Source organism: Gorilla gorilla, chromosome 3 (assembly GCF_029281585.2).
Source record: "Gorilla gorilla gorilla isolate KB3781 chromosome 3, NHGRI_mGorGor1-v2.1_pri, whole genome shotgun sequence".
In the NCBI taxonomy this organism is placed as follows: domain Eukaryota; kingdom Metazoa; phylum Chordata; class Mammalia; order Primates; family Hominidae; genus Gorilla; species Gorilla gorilla.
In genome coordinates this window covers 205,164,124-205,178,995 of record NC_073227.2, presented here as the reverse complement: position 1 = coordinate 205,178,995, position 14,872 = coordinate 205,164,124, and the positions used below count along the sequence as shown (strand labels likewise).

Below are 14,872 nucleotides of genomic sequence, written 5' to 3'. Positions count from 1 at the left end.
CTAAGCTACTTGTCCAAGATCATGCAGACAGTAATTAGTAGAGTTTATACTTGAACCTATGCAATCTGGCTCCAAGATTCGTTCCCTTAACCATTGTGCCATATTATTGTCCATAGCAGACTGTGAGCCAAAGACAGAGACCATTTCTTTTTTATCTTTATATCCTTAGCATGCAAACATTATCTAATAAATACATGTTGAGTGGATGCAAAAAGAATAAAAGAGGTAAGGAACTATAAAAGGAATTGACATTGACTGTTTGAAAACAATGAGAAAAAATTAAGACTGATTGAAATCTAAGTAGTAGCAACCTTATAGATGTCCACTGTTAAAGAGAAACTTGGCTGGGCACAGTGGCTCATGCCTGTAATTCCAGCACTTTGGGATACTGAGGCGGGTGGATCACTGGAGCCCAGGAGTTTGAGACCAACCTTGGCAACATGGCAAAACCCTGTCTCTACAAAAAATACAAAAAAAAAAAAAAAATTAGCCAAGTTTGGTGGCGCATGCCTGTGGTCCCAGCTACTTGGGAGGCTGAGGAGGAGGCTGAACCTGGGGAGGTCGAGGTTGCAGTGAGCAGTGATTGCCCCACTGCACTCCAGCCTGGGTGACAAAGTGAGATCAGGAAGAAGAAAGAGAGAAAGAGAGAGAAAAGGAAGGAAAGAAAGGAAAGAAAGGAAAGGAAGGAAAAAAAGGAAAGAAAGGAAAGAAAGAGAGAAAGGAAAGAAAGAGAAAGAAAGAAAGAAAAAGAGAAAAAGGAAAGGAAGGAAAGAAAGGAAAGGAAGGAAAGAGAAAGAGAGAAAGAAAGAAAAGGAAAGAAAGAGAGAAAGAAAGAAAGAGAAAGAACGACTTTATTTATGATGCTTGTTAAAGATGGTAAGGCTAACTTTCTTTAAGGAGGAACCACTGTGATAGACGGAAGGATGCTGCAGTGGGATCCAGCAGTGGGAGAGAGACTGGGCTCCGCTCCAAGTACAACAAACAAGTAGAGATTGACAGACAAGGAACATGGTGGGGTCAGCGGATGCAAAACTACTAAGAAGAAACATCAAGGGATTCTGGCCAACGAATTCTGGCTAGATCTACTCAACAGAACTCTTGCTGAAGGCAGGCAGGGTGGTGAGATATTGAGGGTGGTCAGACACCAAGCGTGGAGGATTATCACTAAACTGACTTAGCAGGATTCTTGCTCAACCTGGACTCTACAAGAAAAAGGAAGGAAGCCCAAGGTTGGGTCTAGTTGAGCAGAGGACTCAGAAATCAAAGAGAAAGTCTCTGTGACCATGAGTTATAGGTAAGATGGACATATCCTCTACCTTCTCACGGGATGTGAAGGCCAGCCATTTCTGAGATGAAACATATAACATGGTGCAGAAGTTTCTGGGGGCTTGCTAAGAAACTTCTTGTGATGGTCACTACGTCGAACACACTTGAGTAAGACTCTGTGGAATGAACACTGAAGGTGTCATATCCCACCCCCTTCATACAGCAGTTCTAGCTATGGGAACGATTCCAGGAGCTCTCTCTGAGAAAGGCAAACACATATTTCAAAGCCCCCAGAGTAGTCATTTGGAGGAGGAAGAGCAGTAGACATTCCTTACATCATACCTGAAAACCACCTGCAATTGTGGTGTTGGAGGATGTCAGGAAAGTTTCTACTCAAGCCTTGAGCAAAGAGACCAAAAAACCAAACCACATCCAAGCTCTGTTTGGAAAGCACAACCAGAGAAAAACCCAGAACTGCAGTTGTATAAAAATAGATATGGGTCAGGCAGGAATATGGAGATGAGAGCTCGTGGGCTGCAGAAGCCAGTACATTGTGTTCTGTTCTGTTCTTTCAGCCACCAATTTTACCGAGGCAATAAAAATGAAAGAGCAAGAGAGGCAGAGGGTTGGTAGGGAAATCAGCTTGAGTCTGAGTCGACTTCGACTGTTCCAAGCACAGACTGCAGCCTTACTGTATTCATGGGAAGGCGGGAGAAGATCTGAAGCAGCTTCCTCCTGCCGGCTTCCAGGAAAGGCTGCTCTTCCCAGAGCAAAGGAAGCCCTGGGGACAGCATACCCTCCCATCTCAGCTCAGGGCTAAATCCACCAAAAGAAGAAACCCAACTTTCTCCACAGGAGTCTGAGGTGACCTTCTTGAAAGCACTCCACCTTATAGGAATTCTCTGGGAGAATGTTCTCTCCATCTCTCTCTCTGTCTCCTTCTGTGTTTCTGTCTCTCTCACACCTGTGCATGCATGCACACACACAATCCAGCCATACAACAGCTCTGCAATCCACAAGAGGCTCCTTATAATTTTCTACTCAGAGAGCAGAGAACAAAGAAAAATGAGTGAGTTTGGACACTTTAGAGTCCAGAGTGCTAAATATGTGTGTTGAAGAGAAGAGAGAAATTTTCACCAAATGATATGGGGTTTCTGAGATATATAAGTATAGATTATATGTACTTTAAAAACTGTTTTTTGTTGCTTCATGATTCCTTGTATGCAGCCTTGTGAAAACTACATAATGTGAAGACTCCATTTATCTCTGGGTTTCATGGCCTTGTTCTAAAATGGTCCAAACAATTCAAGCTTGGAAGCAGAGATGCCTCCACCCCTCTCACTCGGCATCTCTCCCTATTATTCCCATGTCTGATATCCCTGGTCCTTTCCTGATGATTCATTCAGAGGCTCTTCTTTGGTTCCTGACCTCAGGAATGATGCTTCCCACACCCCCTTCCAATTTTGCACATTTGCTCAGCTTCTTTGCACGCCAGCTGCAGTTGAGATAACCTCCTGCACTTGGAAGGGCATCAGAGAACATCTATCTATAAGGAAAGACTGTCCATGAAGGAGGCCTTTTCCTGCGGATATGATCATGGTTATTTTGCCTTGTGAAAGGATGAGTAAGCATCATTAGGATAATACAATTTGTGACACAGAATGCAAAATTTTGAATAAAGGAAATAGATAAGTACTTTTACTTATAAGAGGGGCTCTCTTAATATGATTCAATTTTCATATACTAAAAACGATAATATAGTTGGACCAATAAGATTAGGACCCTACTTTTAATGAGTTGGTGAGAACATACTAGGAATTATCCTCTGCAACAGGGTGAGCGAGGGTCATCATAATTCTGAAGTTGTGGCTGCAACCTGTCCTCCTTCTCAGACCCAGCCCCGGGAAGCCTGGCTCTTTTACACAGAGGACCCTCTGTTGAGTGTTAAATTACAAGTCTCTTGAGGATGGGCACGGCATTTATTCAGATTGGAATCTCTACATCTATCACAGCCTACAAAACATAGGACTATATATATAAGAGCACTGAATACATGTTAGTTGAAACAATAAATAAAATAACTTCCTTAACCATTGCCAAAATTGCTCAACATCTTAATTTTATTTTATTTTTAATTGTATTAATCTTTTTAATGTGAAAGTTTTGGTCAAGATCAAAACACTAATTCTACAGCTTTGGGTGAAAACCATTTTTGCTGGGATCTCTGGGAGCATAGTAGCATAGTTTGTGGCCTGCCTTGCTTTCTGGGATGAAATGAAAGGTTTTTCCATTTGATATTTTTAGTGTCTATTTTCCAAATAGTATTTTATAATTTTTCTTTGTTTCTGTTCAAAAATAAAATTTTGGGAGGGGGTGGGGAGAAGAAACAACGACAGTAAAACAAAGAAGAAAAGCCACTTGATTAAGCATAGTTAGCGAGCTCAGTGAAGCATGTTTCATCCTGGTGCCAAATGACGCTCACTAAAATTGCAGCAATTTTTGATGCACTTGCCAATGTTTGTGTTATTTTTACTTTAAAGATGTAACAGATTGCTCCAAAATAAATAATTTAAGCCTAATGTTTCAAAAGAGTCCAAGCGTTTGCGTCTCTCACTTCTGGCTTGTCTTCTGGGACTAAGCTGTGCTCAACAGAACCAGCCCTCGTTTCTGTATAACACTGCATTTGAAGGGTTGTTTTCCTGCTTTGTTTTTCAAAGTTGAATCTATTTTTCGCCATTCTGTTCCAAATGTCATAGGTTTTATCACTGTTCAGAGCTGAAGCAACAACTCCTCTTATCTAAGAAAGGAAAGAATAAACGCTATAACAGCTAGATTGCTGATCTCACGGGAGGAGGGTTTGGAGGGTGCAGAGAGGGCTCTGGGGTGAGAATCTGAGACCAAGTCTCAGAGGCATCCACAGATGTCCATGCTAATTCATATTTAGACTTCAAGCTCTGCACAGTGTCCTCAGTGTAACTTAAAACAGCTGACTTGACAGAGTGACATCACTCTAAATGACCCCACCCTCCATCAATTAGTGGACATCTAACTGGATTGTCTACCTTCATGGCACAGCTTAAGAAAAAAAAATCTGATTTTTTTTAAAGTCAAAAGCAAATCTTTATGCTGTTCTGTACTTCCTGAACGAGCACGAATGGCTTATATGATCAAGAAACAAAGATAAAAATAGAAACCACCAGAACCGTAAACTGACAGCTGTGTTCTCATTGACATAGGCCGCCATTGTGAAGTCCATCAGATGATCGGGAACTACATGTGGGACCCCACCACCAACAAGTCCTTTGACATTGGCGTCAACAAAGACAGCCTAATGCCTCTCTGGTGGAATGGATCAGAACCTCTGTGGGTCACTCTGACCAAGGCCAAAAGGAAGGTCTACATGTACTACTGGCCAGGTGAGTGTGTGAACATCCATTCCAAATCTCAAATCATCATACAGTCTCCGAGGACAGTCGGTGTCAAGTTACTGTTTGAAGACCAAGCCGTGGTTTGGAAAATGGGATCTTTATTTAAGAAATATGTATTGGCTGGGCACGGTGGCTCAGGCCTGTAATCCCAGCACTTTGGGAGGCCGAGGTGGGTGGATCACCTGAAGTCGGGAGTTCGAGACCAACCTGACCAACATGGGGAAACCCTGTCTCTACTAAAATACAAAATTAGCCGGGGTGGTGGTGCATGCCTGTAATCCAAGCTACTCGGGAGGCTGAGACAGGAGGATCGCTTGAATCCAGGAGGCGGAGGTTGCGGTGAGCTGAGATTGCGCCATTGCACTCCAGTCTGGGCAACAAGAGCAAAACTCAATCTTGAAAAAAAAAAGAAAAAAGAAAAGAAATATGTCTTATGGGCACATTTTTGAAAAATGTGTTTTTAACTCTCTAACATCAGACCAGAGATAATGCTATTTCCTGATTCTCTTGACATAGCAAATACCAAAGGATAGCTTGCTTTTTTTCATGTGCAAAATGTTAGATATACAGGAGAGAGAAATTATAGGGTGCTTACTTGCTTTACAAAAAAAAAAAAAAAAACAGTGTACCATTTCCATACGTCATTGAGCTCCTCTAAAATATTGAAAAGAGAATTGAAAGCACTCACTATTTTTTGGTAGTCCATGAAATGAAGTCCCTTTGTGTTAAGACTCCCGTGCTACATCCTAGGTCAACGAGGTAAGTAGCCATGCAAACTGCCTCGGCTGCTGTGAGAAGTCCTCGGGACACCCTCATCTTGGTCACTGAATATCTTTCATTAAGGATGAGAGGATTCAGTGATAACAATACAACCCACTTCCCATTGTCTTTCCATTGGTGGGATTCATTATTTAGGTAAGTGGTCAGTTTACCTTTCCCACGCCCGTGGCAATAGACACTTTTTTCCTAATTCTCAATGGTGTCATCCTGATGATGGCCATTATGGAGGAAGATACCAGGGAAGGCCTAGAACGTTGAAGGCATAAATGAAGAGCAGCCTGTAGGAGATGGGGTGAAGTGGCTGAGGGGGTCGAACTGGTCTGGATTGAGGACAGCGGCAGCCTGATGGGTCTGTGAGTGGGCGGTGGGTTGTGAGATGTGTAGTCTGCAGGGAGGGGGCAGTGGAGAGGGGGTGAAGGCCCACAAGGATTGCGTGGGCCTTCAGCAGGAGTTTGGAGGATGCTGGATGGAGGTGGGCGTGTGGGGAGCTGCTGGGGCACTCCAGGCTATGCAACTCTCAGAGGTACATGGAACACAGACACACGGAGACCACGGAGGACAGCCCACCACCCAGCTGCGGTGCGGCGTGGCACGTGCCCTACAAGCTGCTGCAGAGCAGTGGCCTCACCCGCAGGTGAGCTTCTGAAGGCCAGGGCAGGCTGCATGAATTCACAGCTGGGCCAAGCAACAAAGACATAGCCAGCATAGGTTCTCCCAGCAGACACAGCTTCAGGGGGGTTGATCACAATTTCTTCAGAAGACACCTAAGATTCCTCCCATAGCAGCCATCTCGGCTGACACAAGACACCTTTGAGCAAAGGAAGAGGAAGAGTTTAGGAGGATTCCATTATCTTACAAGGAGATAACTTTTTGTGGAGTTGGACTAGATTTAAGGAAGGAAGTCACTGCACGGAGCAGGCTCATCAGGCTTGCTAGAGGAGCCAAATCCAGGGGTGAGTTTGACTCTTCTAGCAAGTGTGATGAGGTCAAAGCACAAAGATTTTGTTGCACTTTGAGGTCATTCTCAGAGGCATTATTATCAACAAATTCATACATAGGCATAGCAGAGGGAATGGATTTGGCACACTGCATTAGGGACCACCTGGAAACAAATCTAAGGACCATCAAGATGAACGTGGCCAATACCATGAGGATTATCTTCCATGATATCTGGATAGTTTGACTTTCACTATCTTAGAACTTAAGTTTTTCCTGCTTTGAAGAGCACACCCTCACACACAAAACCTTCCTGCCAACAACCCTTGAGCCCCCTCTACATAAGATCTCCTGGAGAGGGCCTTTCAGCAGCCAGGATGCCAGTGCTACAGCCAAGTGGGGGGAGATCCTACTGACGGGCAGTCGCCGTATTGCACACACTTCTCCCCGCAGCAGTACAGGGTATTATTATTGTGCTTTATCTCCTTTTGTTTTTGACAGAGTTTCACTCTTGTTGCCCAGGCTGGAGTGCAGTGGTGTGACCTCTGCTCACTGTAACCTCTGCCTCCCCAGGTCAAGTGATTCTCTTGCCTCAGACTCCAGAGTAGCTGGGATTACAGGTGTGCACCACCACGCCTGGCTAATTTTTGTATTTTTAGTAGAGACAGGGTTTTACCATGTTGGCCAGGCTGGTCTTGATCTGCTGACCTCAGGTGATCCACCCACCTTGGCCTCCCAAAGTGCTGGGATTATAGGCATGAGCCACTGCTCCAGGCCTTTATCTCCTCTTGGAGAATATAAATTTATATAGCACTGAGTGTCTAAAGAAATCTGAGAGCTAATTTGCATGAAAAATATCTTGTTGCTCCTCCAAAACAGCTCCTTCAGGACAAGAAGGGACCAATATCTTCCTCTGATTCACAGTCTAACAGCTAATGGGATGTGACAAAAATGCCTTAAGATCAGTTATAGTGTTAACTCTCAGGAGGAAAGAAGCTATAAAGATAGCCTCCTAGAGTTTCCTCAGTGACCTAAATGAAGATTTTCTGAAGATCTGGCTGTGCTGAAGTCTTCATAGATATAGAATAAAGTCTCTAGTCTCTCAGACACTGTCTAGTCCTTCTAAACTGGATACTCAAATGAAACTCTCAGAGAGCCAGCTGTCTCTGCTGCCAGCCCAGCAAGGTGTGCCCTGGCACCCTCTCATCTTCCTGGGGGGCAGCTGCAGTATTTCTGGTTGCTGCTATCCTTTCTCTGTCTACCCTGGTTCCCTCCAGCCTCAGCCAATAGCCCAGTGAGCACTCATGTGTCTCTGCAAGATTAAGTGAGGTGCAGGGGCATTTCTTCAAAACACAACTTGATTGTATTTTTCTTCTTAAATCCTCCTCTTCCTTCTCCACTCCCCACAGGATATTGTACAGACCTCTCGGTGAGGCCTGGAAAATCTTCGTTGCTCTAGTGAACTGGGTTATGACACGCTGAGTCTCGCCATTAAGTCAATATTTAGAAGTGCAATTTAGAAATGGCACTAGTTCAAGTCTTCCTGTCAGGTAGATAAAGCAGCAGGCTGAAAAATTGACCCACAGTGAAGAGTCCAACATACTCCACCTCAAGTCTTGAGGCATTTAATATAGTTCAACAGGCCCTTTAGCACCCCACCCAATGTTGCCATTGGAGTGCAGGGAGAAATATGCCTCTGGAAATGATCCCAGGCCCTAAGTCAGGGTAGGCCCCCCAAATCAGCCAGAAATTGTATATATGACCCAGTAGTGTACTGCAAGGAGTAAGAGCTGAGTGTGTGTTGTTCACTCACTTAATCCCTCCACCCTATCCTTCTAGTTGAATGTTAAAAGAATTGGCAGGGGTTGGGGGCGGTGAGGAAGAGACTCCAACATTCACTTCATATTGGAAAGAACCCAAAGCAGAGAATAACTATGGGAGGAAGGAGGGAAAATAGGGAATATGGGAGAATAGTAAGATATGGTGTAGAAATGCAGCTTGATTTCTTTGGATAAGCAGGGCTACCTTACATGGTGGCAGCGGTTTTTAAGTTTATTCTTACGACTATTATAAAATACAAAAAAGGAATAAAAAATAGCAACCTTTTAAGAGTCCGTGCTTAAAACTCTTTGGAGTTCTAAGTTCACATCTCCCACCATGCATTTTGCAATGTTAACTCCCTACAGCCGAGCAGCAGGGAGGACTTGGATGCAACCACCCGTATGCTCCTGGAATGGTGTTGCGTGTGGGTCTGGGCTCTTCTCCTAGCCTCTTCCTGTCCAGGGCAGGCCTTCAGACCAATAAGACACCTTCTATGTAGAGAAAGACACATTTCCACCTGGTTTCCAATCCCACACTTTCCAGCAGTGGGCTGAGTGGGGAGTTAGTGGGTGGGCACTTGACTCAGCTTCTATCAAGTTTTGCTTGTTACAATCAAGGTGACATCATCTGGATAATAGGAGGCATGCAGTGGCTATTGGTGAAGAATTATGGATCAGGTACAGCCTTTTTCTCTTTCCTGCCATGGTAGGTCCTTGACAACCTTCAGTCAGGCTGACCTTAGAAGCAGAGGCTCAGGCACAGGGAAAATTAGGAGCTCAGCATTGCTCATACAGAGGCGTGAGTAAACCTGATAGCTAAGTCACGGCCTCTAGGCATGTGACACCAATCCTCTGGATAAAAACTGGAATTTTTTTCAGGCAGATGTCAAAACATTGCAAACACAAGTGGTCTGGATAGCCACTATTTTTTAAATAACATTACCAGTTTGGCATTAGACTTTGTGGTTTATGTAATTTTAGGACCGGAAGAGGCCTTAGTCAAGGCATAATTTGCTGGTTCCTGCCCTCATTAGTCAAGAACCTCTTTAGGAAACTGATAAAAACTGTAAACGTCTTTCCAGAAGAATGCATCCACATCCACTACACTCACACTTTTGTTCTCATGTAGTATAAGAGATTACAATGCTGAGGATTGCCAAGCGGTCCTTGATGTGATAACATACACATACCTATGATAGCTAATTGATTTGGTTTTTTAATGCAATAGAAATGTGTTAAAAACTCATCAAAGTATCAAATGAAACCTAAGCTTCTGCAATTAATGTCTGGCAAGGGCAGGCTTGGGTCAAAATTCTGTAAGCCTCTTTGGGTTGAATTCACATTGCATCATTTCCTTTGTCAGTAACTTCGGCAAGATCTGCATCGCTGATGTTGTCTGTGTCAGCAAGAAAAGGATTGCAAATTCACATCTCAAGAGTGAGATTGTCTCCACAAAATGATCTTCAAAAGCATTCTGCAGAGTTTCTAGGCGTCGACCATTTCTGCTGCAGAGAAATGGAGGAGATGCTGCCTCTTTGGACTGCTGTCTGCAGAAGTGATTCCTGCAGTGTTCAAAAGTTTTTATAGCTGTCTAACCACATCCAATCTCCCTTTGCAGGATGGTATCTTGGCCAAAAGAGTGCATAGTTTTTAGCAGCATCCATTATGTTGATTAGAAAGTTTTAAAGAGAAATCCAGGGACGAACTTCCAACCTTCACAAATCATGGCAAATCCACTTCTTCACAAAACATCTTTAAAGGGTGTGACTCAAGGCCTTGGAATGAACTCTCAGGAGACAACCATGAGCAAAAGCAGATACAGACCCTCCTCACCTGCACCCCCTCCTGAGAACTTACCATCCGGTGAAGGAGATAGATGATCTAATACTTATCAAAATAAATCTAAAAGTACAGTTATCAAAAGTACAATAATGAAAAGTAAGCATGATGACATCATCTAATAAGGAGTCTAGCTCCATCTGAGAGGGTTAACAAAGGTGTCCTTAGAAAGTGACACGAGGGGATGGGTAAGGTGGGAAGGAGACCCCAGACTCAAGGAGCAGCAGGTGCTAAGGCCCTGGATGGGGTGGGAAGCATGCAAGTTTCAAGACACTGAAAGAAGGGAGGAGAGGTGTGGTGTGGATAAGGTGGAGAGAGGCTGAGGCCAGGCCAGGCTCTAAGAGCCAAGCTGAATACTTTTTTTTTTTTTTTTTGAAACAGGGTCTTTCTCTGTTGCCCAGGCTAGAGTGCATTGGTGCAATCATAGCTCACTGCAGCCTCGACCTCCTGGGCTCAAAGGATACTCACACCTCAGCTTCCTAAGTAGGTGGGATGATAGGGGCACACCTCCCCACCCTGCTAAGTTTTTTACGTTTTGTAGAGATGGGCATGGGGTCGGGGGTGGCGGGGGTTTACTATGTTGCCCAGTCTGGTCTCGAATCCTGTACTCAAGCAATCCTCTTACCTCAACCTCCCAAAGAGCTGGGATTACAGGCATGAGCATCTGGCCCATGCTGAAGCATTTATTCTGATCGTGAGATGAATGAGAAGTCACTGGAAGGTTTTAAGGAAGAGCGTGATGGCATCATACTTGCATTTTGAAGCACTACTCCGGCTGCAGCCTGAATGGAATGGAGGCATCCAGGGTGGGTGAATGAGGGCGACTGACACATCAGGAAGTCACTGTAGAAACCTGGAGAGCAGGTGAGCATCGCTCAGACTGGGCAACAGAGGTGGTGAGAAATGGCTGGGTTGGAGGCACACTTAGGAATCGGAACTGCCAGGACCTGCTGATGGATTGGATTTGGGAGTAAGGGATTGGACGGTGACAGGCATGGCCCTGGGCTTCTTGCTCACAGAACTGCATAGATGGTGATTCTTCACTGAATCGGGTGGAGCTGAAAGAGAAGCAGTCTGAAGGCAGAGGGACGTCAATTCGGAGTTGGCTCTGGGACGTCGAGCCAGCAGGTCTGAAGCTCAGAGAAGAGGGCTGGAGATACAAAGACGTGACTCAATGACACATCAGAGGTCAATGCAGCTGTGGGAATGGAGAAGTTTACCCAGGGAGAGTGCAGAACTGGAAAGAAAAAAGGGTCCTGGACACAGCCTTGAGGAAATCTAATTTTTAGTAACCAGATGGAGGAGGGTAAGCCTGCAAAGGACACCAAGGAGGAGAGGCTTCAGAAGCAGGAGAAGCCCCAGCTGAGCTGTGAAAAGCAAGGGGAGGTAGTATCACTCTCTGCGTAGCCATCTGATGAGGGCCCCATCCCATCTGAGAGGCAGGGAGAGGCTTCCCTGAGACAGTGACACTACTTGACAACTGTTGACACACACTTGTTCCAGAGGCCAAAAGAATGCAAGACAGAGTGGGCATCGTGAGCATTTAATGTTGCTGAGCTGCAAAAAGAGCATCTGCATTTAATAACGGGGCACCCCGGCCAGCTCTGGACTTTGCGGCTATTTCATTTCTTTAACATTATAATTTCTGACTTTGTGTAGCAAGGATGCATTGTTTTTATAGCAAGAAAAACAATTCAGGTTGTTTCAACTAATTTCTTTCTTTCTTTCTTTCTTTCTTTCTTTTTTGAAACGGAGTCTCGCTCTGGCGCCCAGGCTGGAGTGCAGTGGCTCAATCTCAGCTCACTGCAATCTCTGCCTCCCAGGTTCAAGCAATTCTCTGCCTCAGCCTCCCGAGTAGCTGGGATTACAAGCATCCACCACCATGCCCAGCTCATTTTTCTATTTTTAGTAAAGACGGGGTTTCACCGTCTTGGCCAGGCTGGTCTTCAACTCCTGACCTCATGATCCACTCCTCCCAGCCTCTCAAAGTGCTGGGATTACAGGCGTGAGCCACTGCGCCTGGCCGTTTCAACTAATTTCTAAACATTGTTAGTCAACCCTTGAAAATTGGCTGAAAATGAACTGGGATATACACAAAAAAGAGAGGACAGGGTAAGTAACAGCAGACAAACTAAACCAAAAAAAGAAAAAGAAAAACTTAAAATCACAGAGTCATGAATATTCCTTTTAAACCAAATTATTGTTTTGACCAAACTGGTGTGCTAACCAAATTATTTCCAGCCAGATTGCTTTGTTCCAGATTTGTGTCAACACAACTGCATAATACTCCATTTATTCTTGGGCAGTCACTGGCCCCTATGGGTTTACAGTAAGGAATTCCCTGACACGCATCGCACATCTATCGGAGGTTTTCAAACTGCATTCACTTGCCCTCAGCTTCCCAGTCAAGTTGCAGTGGCTCAGGGGCTGGAGAGGCAGGAGATGGCTGGGACTTCTTTGGGAAAAGAGTTTCTCTGAAAAAGAAATTTGGACATCAACTGCCTATGCTGTTCACTGATGTGTTCATTCCATGGTGGTTTTCTTGTGTGGCCTGTGTACATGGGGCACAGTCGGAATGTGCCACAGCCCTGCCACCGAGGAGCTTAGAGCCTAATTATGTAGCCAGGTGTGTCGAAAACAATTGCATCACAGCACAATGCGTGCAGTGGGCAAAGGAGACCAACCTCAGGCTTCATCACGTCTCCTTGCGGCTGTGTTGTGACCACTTCTTAAAATTAATTGAGCGCTGCCTCAGGAATGGAAAACAAAATGTGTCATTTGATGCTTTCATGTTGAAGGAAAAAATGAAGAAGAAAAAGGGGAGAGGATAGAAAGGAAGGGAAGGAAGAAAGAAAAGGTGGCAGGGAGGTGAAAGGGGGGAAGCAGCAAGGCAAAGGAAGGAGGAAGGGTGGAAGAGAGGAGATAAGGCTGAAGGGACTCGGGAAGGACTGACGTTCCCTAGGCAGAGCGAGTCGTTCCACATGCAACGCTGCACTCAGATGCCTGCAAATCAGAACAAGTGAACTGTGTTTCAGGGTCTCTCCTTGAGGCAGTGGCTAGACCAGCGCATGAATGCGGGAAGGCCCTTCTCAGGCTGCTCACCTCCTCCTCCTCCTGGCGCTCCACCTGGTCTGCCCTGCTGGGCCCAATCCTTCCCAGGGCCTGCCCTTCCTTCCTCAGTGCCCTCTGTCCTCCGCTGACCTGATCAGGAGATTTCAACCAGGGCCGGGGCCGTGGGCTGTCAGGCCACACACTATTTCATCCTAACAGTCCTCAGTGCCAGTACATAAAGGAACAATGAGTACAGGATTGTACCCCAGGGTGGGACCCAGTGAGGAAGACCTTGTTGCTCTCAAGGTCGAGTGCCAGCTACACATCCTGAGGCCTCTCTCTGGGCTGATTTTGGGGTTCCAGTGTCCTGCCTGCTCGGAGCTTGTTTAGGGTGAAGAAGGTTCCTTCCCACGGAGAGTGCCATCTGACCTGGAGCAGGCGCTGGTAGCAGCGCTCAGGAGCTGGGTGAGGCGGCCCTGCCACCTCCCTTTGCCTCCTACCTTAGTTAGGCCATTGGACTTGACGTCAGGCTCCCTGGGAAGCCTTGGCTGCTCCAGACTCCTGCAGAAAGAGGGGTCTCTCCAGAGAACCCCAGGGGAAAGGCTGCCCCCGATCCCTTCCACAGGGCTGGGGAAATGGAGTCTGAGGGAACACGCAGAGGAAAGTGAGTGGCGAGGCTGCCGTTTGGGGCTGTCTGACCCCAGTCCCGCCTGCGAGGTCCCTGCACTGGGACCTGGTTTCTGGCCAGGTCTGGAGAGGGCCTGGCACTGCTGGGGCTCCTGCTGGCCTTCCCAGCTGTGCCAGCCCAACTCCCCAGAGCACAATCTGGGGGTGGTGGATTTGGGGGGAAGATTCCTGGCAAAGTAAAGAAGAGGGCTCCAGGTAGGTACCCACATATTAAATTAGCCCTCAGAGGAGAATGCCAGAGTCTGGGGTGTTCGGTGAGTGGGGCAGCCTGCACCCTTTCTGCATCATATGCCTTCCTCCTAGGCCTAGGCCCCATTCTGTGTCAGCACCAAACCCCTCCTAGAGCAGAAAGGTGGCTTGGGGGCCCGGGGGGCCCTGCCAGCCTCTGCTGCACCTTTCCTAGCTGAGTCTGCGGGCCCTTGGCTGTCTGATCCAGCGTCTGTTAGAGGGACTTCGCTGTGGTGGGACAGAGAGGTGGCACTTTTGCCTCACCTGAGCCCTTGGTGTGCAGACAGCTGCGCCCCCTACCTGCCTGTCCCTCCTGTTCGGCTACAGTGTTTCCAGCACTTCACTGGGGCACTTGAGGAACTTCAGGGCAGAAGATGTTTTTTTAAAAAGCCAGAACATGGATTCCAGATCCATGCAGCCACTCACTCACTGCGAGGCGCGCAGAAATCCTTTAGACTCTCTCTGCTCTTCCCTCCCCCTCTCTGCAGACCCCGCACTGGGCTGCAGAGGTGCAGAGGGCAGCAGGAGCCATGTTCCAGATTGCCCAGAGAATTCTGGGATTGGCCATGAGGGCCTATGAATGACAGAAAGCGGGGCTCCCAGGAAAGGGACGCACAGCGGGAGAGGCCACGAGGTCCATGGAGAAGGGGAGGAGGACAGAGCCTGATCGTGTCATGTCTCAGGGCTCACCCACAGGACTGAGGCAGAGGCGGAGCTGATTGACAAGGCCACAGGACTGGCTAGTCCAGGAGAGCTGGTGCCGGGCTGCTGCCCAAAAACTGCAGAGAAGAGGCTTTGCAGGGCCCACAGACACTGCTCCCTCCTTGCCTCAGCTCT

At 46.6% G+C, this 14,872-nt stretch overlaps 1 protein-coding gene across 3 annotated transcripts in view; it reads left to right on the top strand.

Annotated features, from left to right (window-relative positions):
• The window catches only part of ENPP6 (ectonucleotide pyrophosphatase/phosphodiesterase 6), a 185,026-nt gene that overhangs the window by 115,298 nt on the left and 54,856 nt on the right, over positions 1–14,872 (top strand). For all 3 annotated transcript variants that reach the window (XM_063705663.1, XM_063705664.1, XM_031010562.3), the window contains one exon: positions 4,503–4,682. In XM_063705663.1, coding sequence (XP_063561733.1) covers positions 4,526–4,682 — 157 coding nt within the window. In that variant the 5' untranslated portion in view covers positions 4,503–4,525. The remainder of the gene's footprint in view (positions 1–4,502; positions 4,683–14,872) is intronic.